At 26.0% G+C, this 14,701-nt stretch overlaps 7 protein-coding genes across 7 annotated transcripts; 3 read left to right on the top strand and 4 right to left on the bottom strand.

Moving 5' to 3' along the window:
• Positions 1-133: 133 nt before the first annotated feature.
• Positions 134-2,628, top strand: ENU1_101140 (formin 2 family protein; the record flags this gene model as incomplete). The annotated part of the gene is made up of 2 exons (XM_008859315.1): positions 134-2,430; positions 2,487-2,628. 2 exons carry the CDS (start codon positions 134-136, stop codon positions 2,626-2,628), a joined length of 2,439 nt encoding a protein of 812 aa, XP_008857537.1.
• An 85-nt stretch (positions 2,629-2,713) lies between these two features.
• Positions 2,714-3,865, top strand: ENU1_101130 (hypothetical protein; the record flags this gene model as incomplete). Its single annotated transcript, XM_008859314.1, has 2 exons — positions 2,714-3,439; positions 3,491-3,865. 2 exons carry the CDS (start codon positions 2,714-2,716, stop codon positions 3,863-3,865), a joined length of 1,101 nt encoding a protein of 366 aa, XP_008857536.1.
• Positions 3,866-3,919: 54 nt separating this feature from the next.
• Positions 3,920-4,189, bottom strand: ENU1_101120 (HMG (high mobility group) box domain containing protein; the record flags this gene model as incomplete). The annotated part of the gene is made up of 1 exon (XM_008859313.1): positions 3,920-4,189. One exon carries the CDS (start codon positions 4,187-4,189, stop codon positions 3,920-3,922), a length of 270 nt encoding a protein of 89 aa, XP_008857535.1.
• A 158-nt stretch (positions 4,190-4,347) lies between these two features.
• On the bottom strand, positions 4,348-5,577 carry ENU1_101110 (hypothetical protein; the record flags this gene model as incomplete). Its single annotated transcript, XM_008859312.1, has 1 exon — positions 4,348-5,577. The coding sequence occupies one exon, from the start codon at positions 5,575-5,577 to the stop codon at positions 4,348-4,350; it is 1,230 nt and encodes a 409-aa protein (XP_008857534.1).
• Positions 5,578-5,955: 378 nt separating this feature from the next.
• On the top strand, positions 5,956-11,028 carry ENU1_101100 (leucine rich repeat-containing protein; the record flags this gene model as incomplete). Its single annotated transcript, XM_008859311.1, has 1 exon — positions 5,956-11,028. The coding sequence occupies one exon, from the start codon at positions 5,956-5,958 to the stop codon at positions 11,026-11,028; it is 5,073 nt and encodes a 1,690-aa protein (XP_008857533.1).
• Positions 11,029-11,069: 41 nt separating this feature from the next.
• On the bottom strand, positions 11,070-12,137 carry ENU1_101090 (hypothetical protein; the record flags this gene model as incomplete). The annotated part of the gene is made up of 1 exon (XM_008859310.1): positions 11,070-12,137. The coding sequence occupies one exon, from the start codon at positions 12,135-12,137 to the stop codon at positions 11,070-11,072; it is 1,068 nt and encodes a 355-aa protein (XP_008857532.1).
• Positions 12,138-13,041: 904 nt separating this feature from the next.
• Positions 13,042-13,772, bottom strand: ENU1_101080 (hypothetical protein; the record flags this gene model as incomplete). Its single annotated transcript, XM_008859309.1, has 2 exons — positions 13,042-13,381; positions 13,456-13,772. 2 exons carry the CDS (start codon positions 13,770-13,772, stop codon positions 13,042-13,044), a joined length of 657 nt encoding a protein of 218 aa, XP_008857531.1.
• Between the last annotated feature and the right edge of the window lie 929 nt (positions 13,773-14,701).

The following is a 14,701-nucleotide window of genomic DNA, read 5'->3' as shown; positions in this document are numbered from 1 at the left end:
ATAATAAAATATAAAAATAAAAAGAATAACAAAAAAAATATAAAGTAATAGATAAAAAATTGATGTTATAAAATTTTTGTAATTATTAATTAAAAATAATAAAACTTTTTTAAAAAAAAATCTTTTAATCATTATGAGTATTAAAGTTATTTTAATACGTGAAAATGACAAAAGAAGATGTAAAATGATTGACTGTTCAGGGATGAATGAAAAAGAAATAATGGACCATGTTTTAAATGAAATTGGTATTGTAAATGAAGATGAATATTTAATTGAATGGGAGAATAATGAAATAAAAATTGAAATGAAACCAAAAGTTCGTGCTAAAATTTTTGTTCAAAGATTAAAGAATATTTCTGAAAAAGATGAAAGAGAAGATTTAATGAATGATTTAGCATATGCAATGAAAGATGAAGAAGTAGGAGAATTTATTTGTCAATATGGACTAGATGTATTAATAGAGTTATTATATAATGAGATTTCAACAGTAAAAGGATTAACAACATTACGTATTTCTATGGCAAGAGAAAAAATTTTTGATATTATTATTGATGAACAACGATTTACTAATAAGTTATATGAATTAATGGGTGAAGAAGATGTTTCAATTAAATGGCAAGCAGCAGAAATTATTTCAATTATTGTTACATTTGGTGGGATTGATATTGTTAGAAAAGCAGCTAAAGAGTATGCAAGAAAACATGGACAACAAACGTATGAATTACTTTTAAAGATGATGAAAGATAAAACTATGGAAGAAACAGTATTACTTGGAGCATTAGTTATTGGGTCAATTTTTATAGGAAGTAGTGTAGAAAAGAAAAAGTCTATTGCAAAGAAATTAGAAAGTATGGGGTTAAGTAAAACAGTAGAACAAATGACAATAAATTTTCCTAATTCAGAAGATATTAAAACACAAGCAGTAATAATACAAAATAATACTTATTATGCTCAAAAAGTAAAACAAGATAAAGCTAAAAAAGAATTTTTTAGTATTAGTAAAATAGTAGAAGAAGAATCATGTAAAAGAGATCAAATAAGAAATAAATTTAAAACAAATGAAGAAGAAGTTAATGAATTAAGAAATGAATTAGATTCACTTCGTGGAGATATTTTAATATATGAAAATGATATTAAAAGACTTCAAAAAGAAATAATTGATAAAAAGAAAGAATATAAAGAAATGCAATCAAAAGTTCCAACTGAAATTATGGGATATAGTGATGCTGAATTAAGGTCTAAAGTCTTAGATTTAAGAAGAAAAAGAGATAGACTTAAATTTGATGTTCAAGAACTTCATAAACAAAAGAGTGAAATTAATGAAACAAAAGAAGAAATAGCATATTTTGATATGATTCATAAAATGCAAAAAGATAATAAACAAGGAATACCTAAAAAGAAAAATATTCAAAAACAAGTTAAAACTGCACCATTACCATGGCATAAAGTAATTACATTACAAAGAGGAGCAGACACTACTATTTGGGATGAAATGGAAGATTTTGATATTAGAGAAAAAGATACTGAAGGTTTATTAAATAATTTTAATTTTAATGAAGTAATTGAAGACAACGATCCAAATCAAGTTAATTATCCATTACATAAATATCTTGGATTTTCTCTTCTTAAATTACATTTACCTGCAAATAAAATTTTATTACAAAAAATTCAAAGTTTAGATAATACTTTCCCTTTAAAAGATATAGAAGCATTAATTAAATACCTTCCTAATAATGCTGAATATCAAATTATTAAAGGTTCTAAAGGAATTGATATTACTTCAGTTATTGCTGTTCAATTATGTAATGAACCATATTTAACTAATAAATTAACTATATGGTATAAAATTAGATGTATTAATATTGATATTGATAAAGCTACAACAATTATGACTACTATAGCTGATTGTCTTAATACATTACAATCTTCTCAAGAATTATTAATGACTTTGAAAGTTACTTTAAATTTTGGAAATATTCTTAACGCTTCTAGTCCTTTACGTTGTAGAGCTGATGCTTTCTCATTAGAAGCTCTTCTTTTATTAAAAGATGTTCCTGGTCTTTTACAAAATGGACTTAAATTTGTTCTTGGACAAGTAGATCCAGTATTATTATTAGAACAAATAGCAATTTGTAGAGATGCTATTTTTAATACAGAAGATGCTAGAGCACTTCTTCTTAAATCATCAAAAGCATTAGAACCATTAAGTAATGAATTACATGATTTACGTAAAGTATGTAAAGATACTTGTTCACTTAATTTAAAAAATTCAATAGAAACATTAAAACAAACTATTTCTAATGCTTTTAAAGTATCTGAACGATTAGATACTCTTGTAAATTCTGTTACAGAATGGTTTGGGTTAGAATCTTCTGCTTCATTTTTTAAAATTTTTTCAGAATTTGTTAGAGACATTTCGTCGGTAATGGAGTTTGTTTTTATTTTGATTTAATACAATTTTCTTCTTCTAAAATTCTCATTTGTAGTTGTCAACATCTCTCAGAGTATATGGACCTTGAATTGATGCCATTACCTTCTACTAATTATTCTGATCCAGTTGAAAATTATGTTCAACAAATAATATCAGGAGAAAAAGTCCCAAGTCCTATTGATCTTTTTTCTTATTAATATAATTTTAATAAACATCATTAAATTTTGTTATGACTTCTTTGATAGAACTAAAAAAATAAAACTAAAAATTACCTTAACTAATATGTCTTTTATCAAAGACTATACTCCACAACTAAAAGAAATAAACCAATTAAATAATACTGATCAATACAAAGAACTTGAAAAACAATTAGATTATTTAGATAGACATGAACAAATGAAAATACGTCAAAAATCATTATTTAAAACTCATATAAAATATACAAACTGTGTTCAATGTCACAAAACAATACTTTTATCTTTAACAATTAATTGTCAGTTTTGTGGTTTAAATGACATTTGTCTTGATTGTTGTGATATTATAGAATACCACTTTCCTCCTAATAGATTTAATAGTAAACTTGAAAAATATGATATATATTCATGTTCATATTGTTCAACAAAATATAAAAAATATCTCCTTTATAAACAAATCCAATTCGACAGAAAACATTGGAAAGAAAATTTAATATCAAAATATTATAAATCTATATTAAAACTAATTGGTCAATTCGATCAACAACAAACTGAACTCTCTTCTTTACAAAATGAATTTTATAATTATTTCACAAATGATATTTCACTTTTGGAATCAAATTTAATTCATAGAATAGACCTTTGTTCTAATGCTTTACTCTTATTCTGTAAAGATTTAAGATCTCTTCAACAAGTAATGAAAGATCAAAAATTAACCCAACTCAATACAAGAGAAAAAGATGTATTTACTTCTATAAAATGTCTTCTTCAATTAAAAATGAATGATGTCCTTATTGCTGAAAATGAAGTTGCTGTTTGGTTTTTTTTATCTTTATTTCATGTAACAGAATAAATTCATTAAAAGATTCTTCAAAGAACTATTGTACCTTTCAAACCAAAAAAGATTCAGAGTGACCAATGCTTTTATGGATTGAATTCGTTAATTAACTTAATACAACCTTCTTCACATAATCAATTTATTATTTCTCCACGTATTGTAAACTCATTACCACAAATTATCACAATCCAATCTCAGTTGATAACATCTTCTACTAGGTTCTTTATTAAAAACAAAGAATTATATAATAAAATGATTCCAATAACTCCAGGCTATTTTGTGTTTGAATTAACCTCAGGAGTTGGTATGATTCCACTAAGATTTAGAGAACGGTTAACAACATTTGAAATACCTTATGCATTATTTGTTGTTCTTGATGCTAAAAAAACAATAAAGAAATAAAAGTCAAATAAAATATATTTTTAATTTAAATGTTATTGTAAGTACATGAAACAATTACATCTCTCTTTCTTTTTTCAATTTTTCATATTCTTTCTTTGCAACATCATGTAGATCATTATACTTTTTCTTTTCTTGGTCACTTAATCCCTTCCATTTTTCCCCAATGATTTTCATAATTTCTGTGTTTTTTAAAGTTGGATTAGCCTCTACAACACTCTTTCTTACATCTTTAGAATAAAGAAAATAAGCTGATAAAGGTCTTTTAAGTTTCTGAGTAGTGTCAGTTGTTTTGGGTTTAGTGGTTGTCTTTGTTTTATCTTCCATTATATTATTCAATGGACTTTGTTTCTATTATCTCTCTTTAAATACGAAAAAGTTTAGTGAAAGATTATTATCTCGAGATTAAATTATATCGTTACCTTTTCGTTTTTTTGTTGTCATTTAAATAATACAGACAAAATACTAAGATAATTTAAACAAATTCAATGAGCAAAATTTTCAAAGTCTTCAGTGAAAGTCACTGAAATACCTTTCATTTTATAGGGAAGCTGTTTGTTAGGATTTGGTAGAAATTGAAAGTCATCACAACGAGCACCTGCAAGAAATGCTGTTCCATTTTTACGTGAAAATGTATTCATAATTAATGTTTGAAGAGTTCTGTCTGTTAAAATTGGATTTTCTGTTAGAAAATTTAATGATGTTGCTTCAAGAATTCGTTCCATCATCATAAAGTCTTTATTCATTGCTCTTCCTCCTTTACCTTCTAATATAACATCATCATAAAATGGTTCATAATCAAATTGAAAATCTTTTAGTGTAATAACATCTTTCTTACTAAGGAGAAGACCTGTTAATGCATCTGCCTTTATATTAATGTGCATTATTGCTTGAAACTTTGTTAAAATATTATACATCGTTAAATGTGTCATTGAAATTGAGTTAGGAAAATTCATTTTGACTCTATAAATTTCAATTTCATCTAAAAATTTTGTTAGTCCATCAACACCACCTCTAATCCACATACAAAATTTTTGAATCCAAGTCCCACATTCTTTTAGATATGCTTTACCAATACCAAGTAAAGGAATACACTTTAATTGGTCCATAACTTTATTTCTAACAAATTGAACAATTAAGTCACATTCATCCATAACACAAATATTTGTATTTTGTTCAGGTTGATTGGTAACAGTAGTAGCAAAGTCACCAGTAAATAAAATAACAGTTTTTGTAGGATTAGTAATTCTGATTGAGTTTACAATAAATTCATGAACCTCTCTATACGCACAATGAAGGATATGTGAAAGTGTTACTGGAACCAAGTCTGTTTGACAAGGTTCATTATCTAATATTTTTGGAAGATTTGTAAAAATTAATAAATGGTTGAGTCTTTGTGAAAGGTCAATTCGAATGATGAAACATTCAATCGGATGTGAAATAGGTCTACCATAAATTGTACTATGTGGAATATAAGAATGAACAGGATATAAAGGATATTTACTCAATATCAGAGATCGTGTTGTGGCAAGTTGATATTGGTATGTAGTATTTTTTGTTTCAAATTTCTCTGGAAGATTACATAAACATAATATTTGAGGAGATGTATAACTTAAAATTTCTTTTAAATCACTTGAAGGGTCTTCTGATAAGTCAATTGTGTCAATAGTAAATGTGCTTGATTTAGTAGTCCCAAAGAGAAAAGCTTTGAGCATTAAAATTAATGAGTTTAGTTGAAATTTTTCTATCAACTTCAATTAGTATGTCAAAAGAAATATGAAGTAAAAACAAAAAATTTAAAATTACGCAGAAAATCTTGTAAATCATTTTTAGATTGTGAGAGAAAGCGGTTTTATAAAAATATCATCATTTCTAAATCTGCAGATAAGGAAATAGAGATTCCACGTGTATTTTTTGAAATTTGAGATTAAAGGAAATGGATTGATTTTGTGAGAAATAGAAAAGTCTGCTAGATTTAAAATCCAAAAAGTAAAAAAATAAGAAATAATTAGAAAATCAACAAGAAATAGACTCTGCATTGTAAAACAAAACTTTAAATTCATACTGAACGAAGTTTAGTAATGAGGAGTTCCATGACTCTTGCAGATACAAAGAAAGAGAAACGAACAACAATGAGTTTCAGATTAACTGATGCATTTAATAAAAAGCCACAACCATTGAAACATTCAGAAACTATGATAAAAAATCAAGCACCTCAAAAACATGAAAGAAGAGGAGTTTTCTTTGAAGTTGAAAAGACAGTAGTATTTGGGACTCCATTAGAAAAATTAAAGGAGTGCCAGTGTGGTTTTAAAGGAGTGCCATTAGTAATTGAAGATTGTTGTCATCACATTCGAGATTGTATTATATCAAATAGAAAATTCATTAATAAATGGGATAACAAACAATTGAATAAATTTTTAGTACAACATGGTGGGAAAGAAATAAAAAATCTTACAGGACAAGAAATAATGACAGTAAGTTATGAAGATTTAAAAAAAATGGGATTGAGTGAAGAAGAAATTAAGAAAACACTAAATATTATTCAAGAAGAAAAGAAAAATGTTATTTCTTTTGATGATATTCTTAATAATAAATTTAGTTGTTGTGAAATAAAACAAATGTATGAATTAATAAAAAAATATGACGAAGGAAAACATGTTAATTTATATGAATGTTCTACAGTTAAAATTAGTATGTTATTATTGAGAACATATTTTATTATGTTAGAACCATCACTATTTAATGAAGATTTATGCAAAAAGATTGATTCAATTTTCACTCAATCAAATAATTCTGATGGGAAAAAACATATTTATGAACTTCAACAACAATTAATAGATTATATTAAAGAAAGTATTTCACCAACTGCATTTAATGTCTTTAGTTTAATGAATAATTTCTTTTTGACAATAGGAAATAATCCTAAAAGTTTGGTATTAAATGAATTTAATGAAATAGTGATTTATTTCTTTGAAAGTTTTAATCCACGGCATGAGTTTGATCAAGGATATCTTGAACTTATTCCTATATTATTAGGTTTATGTAATGACGATCAAATTAATTTATTACCTCCATATCGTATTGAAACATTAGACCGTTATGACGGTGAGTTCGTTCAATTTAGTGTAAAAAATGTTATTTGTCCATATTTTTTCTTTCCATTAACAACATTTAATGAATATAATACAGCTGGTTGGTTTAAAGGCATATTATATATTACCAATTATAGAATGTTATTAGATTGTGATGATACATCAATGCTATATGATGTTTGTTTTACTCAAGTTCCATTAAATAATATTGGTTTTTATAAAATCAGTAAAGAATATATTGAAGGGAAAGTATATTCAGCATTAAGAATTATAGCTACTGACTTTAGACATTTAACTTTTTTTTGTGAAAATAGATATAGTGAAGAACTATTACATTGTCTTGAAGAACATATCATGTTTTTCAATTTTAGTTATGAACAAAGTAAATTTAATACATTAGGAATTAAAAGTAAAACAACAAAACAATTAATAACAGAAGAAAATAAAAGACAGAATTGTGGAATAGTCCCAAAAGAATATATTCATATTTGGAAAAACCCAAATAGTAAAGTTGAATTAAACATTTGTCAAACAGGAATGACAACAAATAATAATTATATTCAAGTTAATGGACCAGATATTCCTTTTGCTTCTTTAATTGAATTAATTAATAATAATATCGGTACTCCAATATCTGATGATATTTTTAATAAAATGACACAATTTGCTTATCAAACATTAGAACCTGCAAAAGAAATTGCAAAAAAGTTATTAACTCAAAGTGTATTAGTGTCATCAAATGGAATAGGAGAAATAAAAGCATTATTAGCTATTTCTATAATATCATTAGATTCTTATTACTTATCATTAGATGGATTTATGGTAATGTACCGTACATTTTTTAAGTTTACTGATACTTATCAAAGAATGGTATTTTTATGGATGATTTGGTTAATAATGAACCAACACCCACAAGTTTTTGGATTTAATTATAACTTAGTTAAAACATTATTCTACCACATTACTGCATTACGATTTAATGATGACTTATTACATCAGTTTGTGTTAAATAATCGACAATATTTTGCTACAATTGGTAAAGTAAAATTTGCAATATTAAATGATATTATCCCTCGTCCATCAGAATTATTTTTCCAACATCCTAGTATCCAACAATTACCTAAAATGAATCAACAAATTGTTATTATGAAAAACACTAGTGCATCTACATTACTTCCTTTTACACCAACAACTATTCAAACATTAGAAGTAGAAAATAATAAATTTTTTGATATTCCAATGAAAGTATTATCTTTTAGTAAATTAAATACTTTAAAAATGTCTAATAATAAGATTTATGTCCTTAGTGATGGAATTAGTTCATTTCATAACTTAACATATCTTGATGTATCAAATAATAACATCAAATGGTTTCCACTACTTGGAGTAATCAAACTTAAATATCTTGATATTTCTAATAATCCAATTACAACTATTTCATTTCTTCCTACTACATTAACTACACTCAATATGAGAGGATTATGTAGAATGCCTGATTTGACTCAACACTCTTTGATTACATTAGACTGTTCTGGAACATCATCTATTTCATCAAAAACTTTGTTTCATAATCTTCCTAAAACTCTTAAAGAATTGGATATATCTAGTAGAGGTATGTTGTCATTACCAATTAAAGTATCTAAATTAACTTCATTAACTAAATTAAACTTATCTAATAACAATTTAACTGTATTTCATCCAAGTTTCTTTGAATTAGGAATTAAAGAATTAAATATAGAACATAATCATATCAAAATGTTACCACCAACTTTTAAAAAGATGCCTATTGAAAAAATTATTAAAGATGATTTCTCTTATGAAAGAAAGGTAATTGAAAAAAGAGTTGTTTTAATTGACAATTCAACAGAAATATTTAATTCACTTATTCGACAAAGTAAACATATCAATTGGAATATTAAAGAAGAACCAAAGTCGGCAAAGTTAATAATAAAAAATAACATTGTTATTGATTTAAAGGTATTAGACCAAGAAAGTATTGAATCACAACCATATTTTGGAATTGATGCTCTTTACATTATTCATATAAGAGAATCTATTCCATTCAGAATAATTGATTTGTGCCAATTTACTTCATCACGTAATTATATTGTAATTTCTGATAAACCAATTGAAGATATGACAACTATTGTTTATGATGGAACCCCACAAACTTTAAAATCTATTTGTAGAACATTAAGAAAATGTATTGAAGACTTTGGAAAAGATGAAATATCCTCTAACTGTTATGAAATCTTAAAAACATTACAATGTTATGACTTATCTCCTGCAGTAATGACAACAGCATTATATCAAGAAATCATTTCTTCATTAGAAATGAAAGAAAATGATATTAATAAAGCTGTACATCAATTAGTTGAGAGAAGGCTATTACACAGAAGTTGTCTTCCTTCAACTACACCAAGAAATAAACGAGGGTTGCGTCCTTCTGTTATTGAGGTAAGAACCAATTATTCAACTTATTATTCTGAAGATTTTGGATATGTTTTAGTTGATACTCTAAATATTTCACATATTGCTGCATCACTACTTATTCAAACAACAGGTATTTTTACTGCTCGAGCATTACAAAGTTGTAAAATGAATGGAATGAAAAATAACATGCAACTCAATTATATTATTAGTGTTCTTGAAGAATATTCAATTGTTTTAAAAGTACGATTAGACTTAGCAAAGAATATAGGATGTGAAAATGAATATCCTTTATTACTAGAACAAGCCAAACAAGCTACTCTAGTGTCTCAAGATGTTTGTTCTATTGGAAATGATATTATCTTATTGTCGTTAGTTGGAGTTCCTTATGTTGGAAATTGGGAAGAACAAAATGACACAATAATTAGTTCACGACAATACATATTTAACAAATTTCCTTTACAACTTCAACAATGCTTCATAGTCAGCTGTGCATTATATTTTGGAATGCCATATAGCTTATGGAGAAGTGGAGTTATTTTTAAAAAAGAAATCAGAAATGAAGTTATTGATGTACTAATTAAATTTTCCACATCATCATTTGAGGTACATACACGATATCATTTGAGTTCACTCCAAATGGCTGTAGACAATGGAAATATACATCATTCTTTAGAAAAATTCTTAGACCAACTAATATCTATTTATTTTTTGAATGTAAAATTTTCAGTGTCATTATTGTGTCCTCATTGTCTCAGTCATTCTATTAAAAAAGAGGATATAACAAATTCTTTTTTAATTCATGAAGAGGAACATTCTTATAATATTCCATTAATTGCAATGGATTACTTCTTCTCCATCCTTCCTCATTCTCTTTCTTCTCCAACTTTAATTAAAGAAATAACTAGAGGGTCATCATCAATCATTTATTTATGTGCTGGAGGGGTTGTACTTAAACAGATTAATTCTGACTTCAAATCTTTGAAAAGAAATGATGCTATTCATGACTTTAATTGTAGAATTCATGAATTTTATAATGAAGTTATATTTAGTCAATACTGTTTTGAAAATGTAGGAAGAATATTGGGCTATGTTACAGAACCATTTGGAATTGAAATGGAATATTATGATGGAGGGTCTTTGTTTGACCTTATTGGAAACCTTACTCAACCAATTCCAGTTCATAGTATTTTAGTTGACATTGCCAATGGAATGAAAAATATTCACCAAATAAATAAATTACATAGAGACTTAAAGAGCTTAAACATCTTATTAAAGAAACAAACACCAACTAAGTTCCAAGCCTTTGTATGTGATTTTGGTGAAAGTACAATTGAAGGAGAACAACAAAGTCAAATTGAATGTCCATTTTGGTTAGCACCAGAAATCTTTAAAGGTGAACAATGGACAAAGGCTTCTGATGTGTATTCGTATGGTGTTATTATATGGGAGGTAATTACTCGACAACGACCTTATGAAGGTAAGTTTTTTAATGAAGTTAAAGAATCAATCATAAAAGGAGAAAGATTAGAAATACCTAAAAATTGTCGATATGAAGACTTAATGAAGAAATGTTGGTTAGAAAACACAGAGCAACGACCTTCATTTGAAGACATTTTAAACATACTAAAACAACTGTAATTGAACGAATCATTTTAAATTAAAATTGTAAATTATTTGTATTAATCTAATGAATGAAGTACTTTAATTACTTCATTATTATTTTGAGTATAAAAATTATAGTTATGAGAACATCCACGAATTAACAGATTTATACAGGTATATACTATTCTTAATTTACCTTCTATTCTAATAAGTCTTTTGTCATTATCCATAAAAGTCGGTATATCATTTATTCTCATTAACTCTTGTTTAATTAATACAATTATAGGAATAAATGGTGGTTCTGTATGTAGAATAAGATCTTTATAAACGTTATGATGTGTTGTAAGATCAAATAATTTATTAAGTGTTTTGAATGTATCATTTTTTTCAATAACTTTGATATATTTTTCCCTTTTCTTTTCCTTTATCCAACTATAACTTTTTAATCCACAGTAAATAGAATACGCACAATCATAGTTCTTTAAATTAAGAAATGTGTCAGCATATTTTAACATTTTTTGATAATCTTGCTTTTTTATTAATATATTCTTTACCCATTTATTAAAATTACTACTTAAATTTTCTAATTCATTTTCTGTTGTTTCTATTATTTCAGTTATTGTTAATTTTTTTAATTTATCATACATAAGTGAAGTAATTTGTTCTTCAAAAGAATGTGCAATATGATTATACTCATCAACTGTTTCAACCGTACTCTTTAATGAAATGTCAATTTGGCTAATCTCATTAGGAGATAATGCGTGTTGCCAAAACTTAATAAATTCAAAACAAACTGTTTCATATATACTTTTTAAATGCGTCAATTTTAAATAATTGTTATCACAAATAAAATGAAGTACAGTCTCTGGTGTAGTAAAATAAGGTAATGTTATCATGTAAAATCTAACATATCCAAAGTCAATTGCATCTTTACTAAATAACAATGCTGATAATTTTTCAATATTCAAGCATAATGCAATTCTAATATTTGAATCAATAATATCATAAACACCTGTCTTATCAGTTCCTCTTAAAACATAATCTTCATATCGAATCGCAATTTGAATGAGACGATAACCAAGTTTATTAGGAATACCAATAGTATTTTCATCAGAAACTAAAAACCCAGAAAATACTACTGCCATTTCTTTTGACATTTGACAGATATGACTAAATAATCTAAACAATTGTTTCAATGGCTTTGCTAAGTTTAATACAATACTTTGTAATAAGTGAATGTCATCATAACTAAATCCTGTTTTATTAAATTCTACTACTTGAAAAAGTTTGAATACTGATGAACTTGTCATAACTAACAATAATAAAGATAATGCTATTCGTTGATAAGAAGGTAAATCTTCACAAACAACTGTTTGGAATTTGTTTGCCGTTAATAAAGTAAAATTTTCTTTAAGTTGATTATGGTTGTCCAATGCGTCTAACACATCTTTATACGAAACTGTCCCAACCGTATTTAATATTGAACAACATAATGGAACAGTGAAATCATATGTTGGAATTATTCCACTACCAACCATCATTTGTTGTAATTCCTGTGAACATCTCTTTGATACTTTTCTGTGAGACTTAGCAAGGACATGGTAAAATGGAATGTTTCTTTCAATACATGAACCAACTTCAGTATTAATAGAGTCAAAATCTTCTATAGTCTCAAATTCATTTGCACAACTAATAGAACTAGATGTTGAATCTTTTAATGAATTTCTTTCATTAGAAATATTGAATGCACGAAATGAAATAAATTCAGTTGTAATTTTATCAGGGATAATAACTCCTTTAACTGATACAACATTTGGAATTAAAAAGGAGTATTTTTTAGATGAATTCGTTGGAACGCGAATGGTTTGTCGCATAAGAAAGCTTAAGAAAATAATATCTAAAATGACTTTTAAGTTCAAAACAAAAAATTCCTTTTTACAACTTTTTTGTTGTTATAGAATTAGAAGAGAATTGACTTATCTAACAAAAATTTGACTCATGTCGTCCCATTTAAACTAAAAACCAATGGCTAAGTCAAATCAACATATGTTAATCTTTATTTGTATTAGTTATATCATCTTCAACCATTTGAATTTGTTTAAGAGCATTGTTTTCTTGTCGAATATCATCTCTAACATCATCTAGCCTTTCTACTAAGTCTTCAGATGTATTTAATCCTTTTATTGTTTCATTAATATCTTTTTGAGTAATACAAAGTAATGACAAAATTGATAACAATGTTCTAATTTCTGTTTTTAAAGCTACATTTTCTAACATATATGCTTCTGTCCCAATAGACGTATATTCTTTTGGAAAAGAAAGTGCTTGTAATTCACTTCCCATTACATCACATAATTCAAGATAAATTTTACGAGATTTTTTGTAAATACTAATCAATAAATACCTTTTCTTTTTATCTTTTTATATAAAGAAACATTTCTTTTCACCTAAAAAATGACAAACTCAACCATAACACTCTGTATTTCAACAGCAAGATCTTGTTTTACCATTCTTAAGACTTGATTTTCTTGTTGGACAATATGAGAATCAAGACTTTGTGTTAAATACGTTAAAAGTGATGAAAGTTGTTCCTCAAAAATCACGTCATCTTGAATTGTTGGATCAAATTTATCAAAGTGTTTGTATTGAGAACTAAAAAAATAAGAATTTGTTGTGTTTTCTTCAGGACTTGTTGTCTCTTCTTTTACATTTAAGTTGTCAAAAAATCTCGAAACAGCGTCATGAGATGTTTTTGTAGTGTTTTGAAGAAAACCTTTCATTTTATTACAATAAAGATTAAAATTAAAAAAGGAAAAATTATTGATAAAAAACTGAAAAAAGAAGTTAGAAGATTGAAAAGATTGAAAATAGAATCATAAAGAACTAAAAATTAAATAATTTCTAAGATTAAAAAACGAATAAAAAGAAAAAGAATAAAAGTAACATTTATTTTTATGACATTCACAAAGTAGTTAAACCTTTCATTTTCATTCAGTATTTTTCTTATTACTTTAATAAAAATTATTCTTTTTATTTTATAAGACTAAACTTATAATAATAATCTTGAGTATTTAATATGTGAGTTTTATTTCATTTTTATTAGAATATTCAAAAGAAAGATGAAAGGGAAATAAAACCTCTAAATATTTGCAAAAACCATGAGTAAGTAATCAAGAAGAAAAATAGTATCATTATATGAGCTAGAAACACTCTTCAATATAATGAAAGTCCAAATTGAAAAACATATGAAAAATGAAAAATGTTATAGCTCTAATTTGTGAAAAAAGATTGAAGGAAAAAGAAAGTGCAAGTCTTCTAAATGAAAATCCAGGAGACAGAGTTAGAAGAATAAAAGGAATTTATGATAGAAAAGAAGATCTGATTAAAAGAAATAAAATTATCAAATACCAACTCAAAGACAAGGTTTTGGTGTTAGAGGCAATGAAAAAAGGAACACTCAATATTTGAGGAGACTATGCCAAATAACTATAACTTCTTGTCAAAACAAATGGATATTATTATTGTAAAAGTTGTTGAAACAGAAAAGTAGAGAATTAATAAATTGATCAGTGAAAGTCCTTACAGAAAGTGTAGTAAGTATTAAGGAGATTTAAAAAAACAATAAGAGAATGAGAGTAGAAATACTGAAATAAATTTTATTTTATTAAACCAAGCAAAACGAGATCGAAGGTGGCACGTCTGAAACACC

This window comes from Entamoeba nuttalli (assembly GCF_000257125.1).
Source record: "Entamoeba nuttalli P19 unplaced genomic scaffold asmbl_4351, whole genome shotgun sequence".
In the NCBI taxonomy this organism is placed as follows: domain Eukaryota; phylum Evosea; order Mastigamoebida; family Endamoebidae; genus Entamoeba; species Entamoeba nuttalli.
This window is presented reverse-complemented; position numbering and strand designations above follow the sequence as displayed.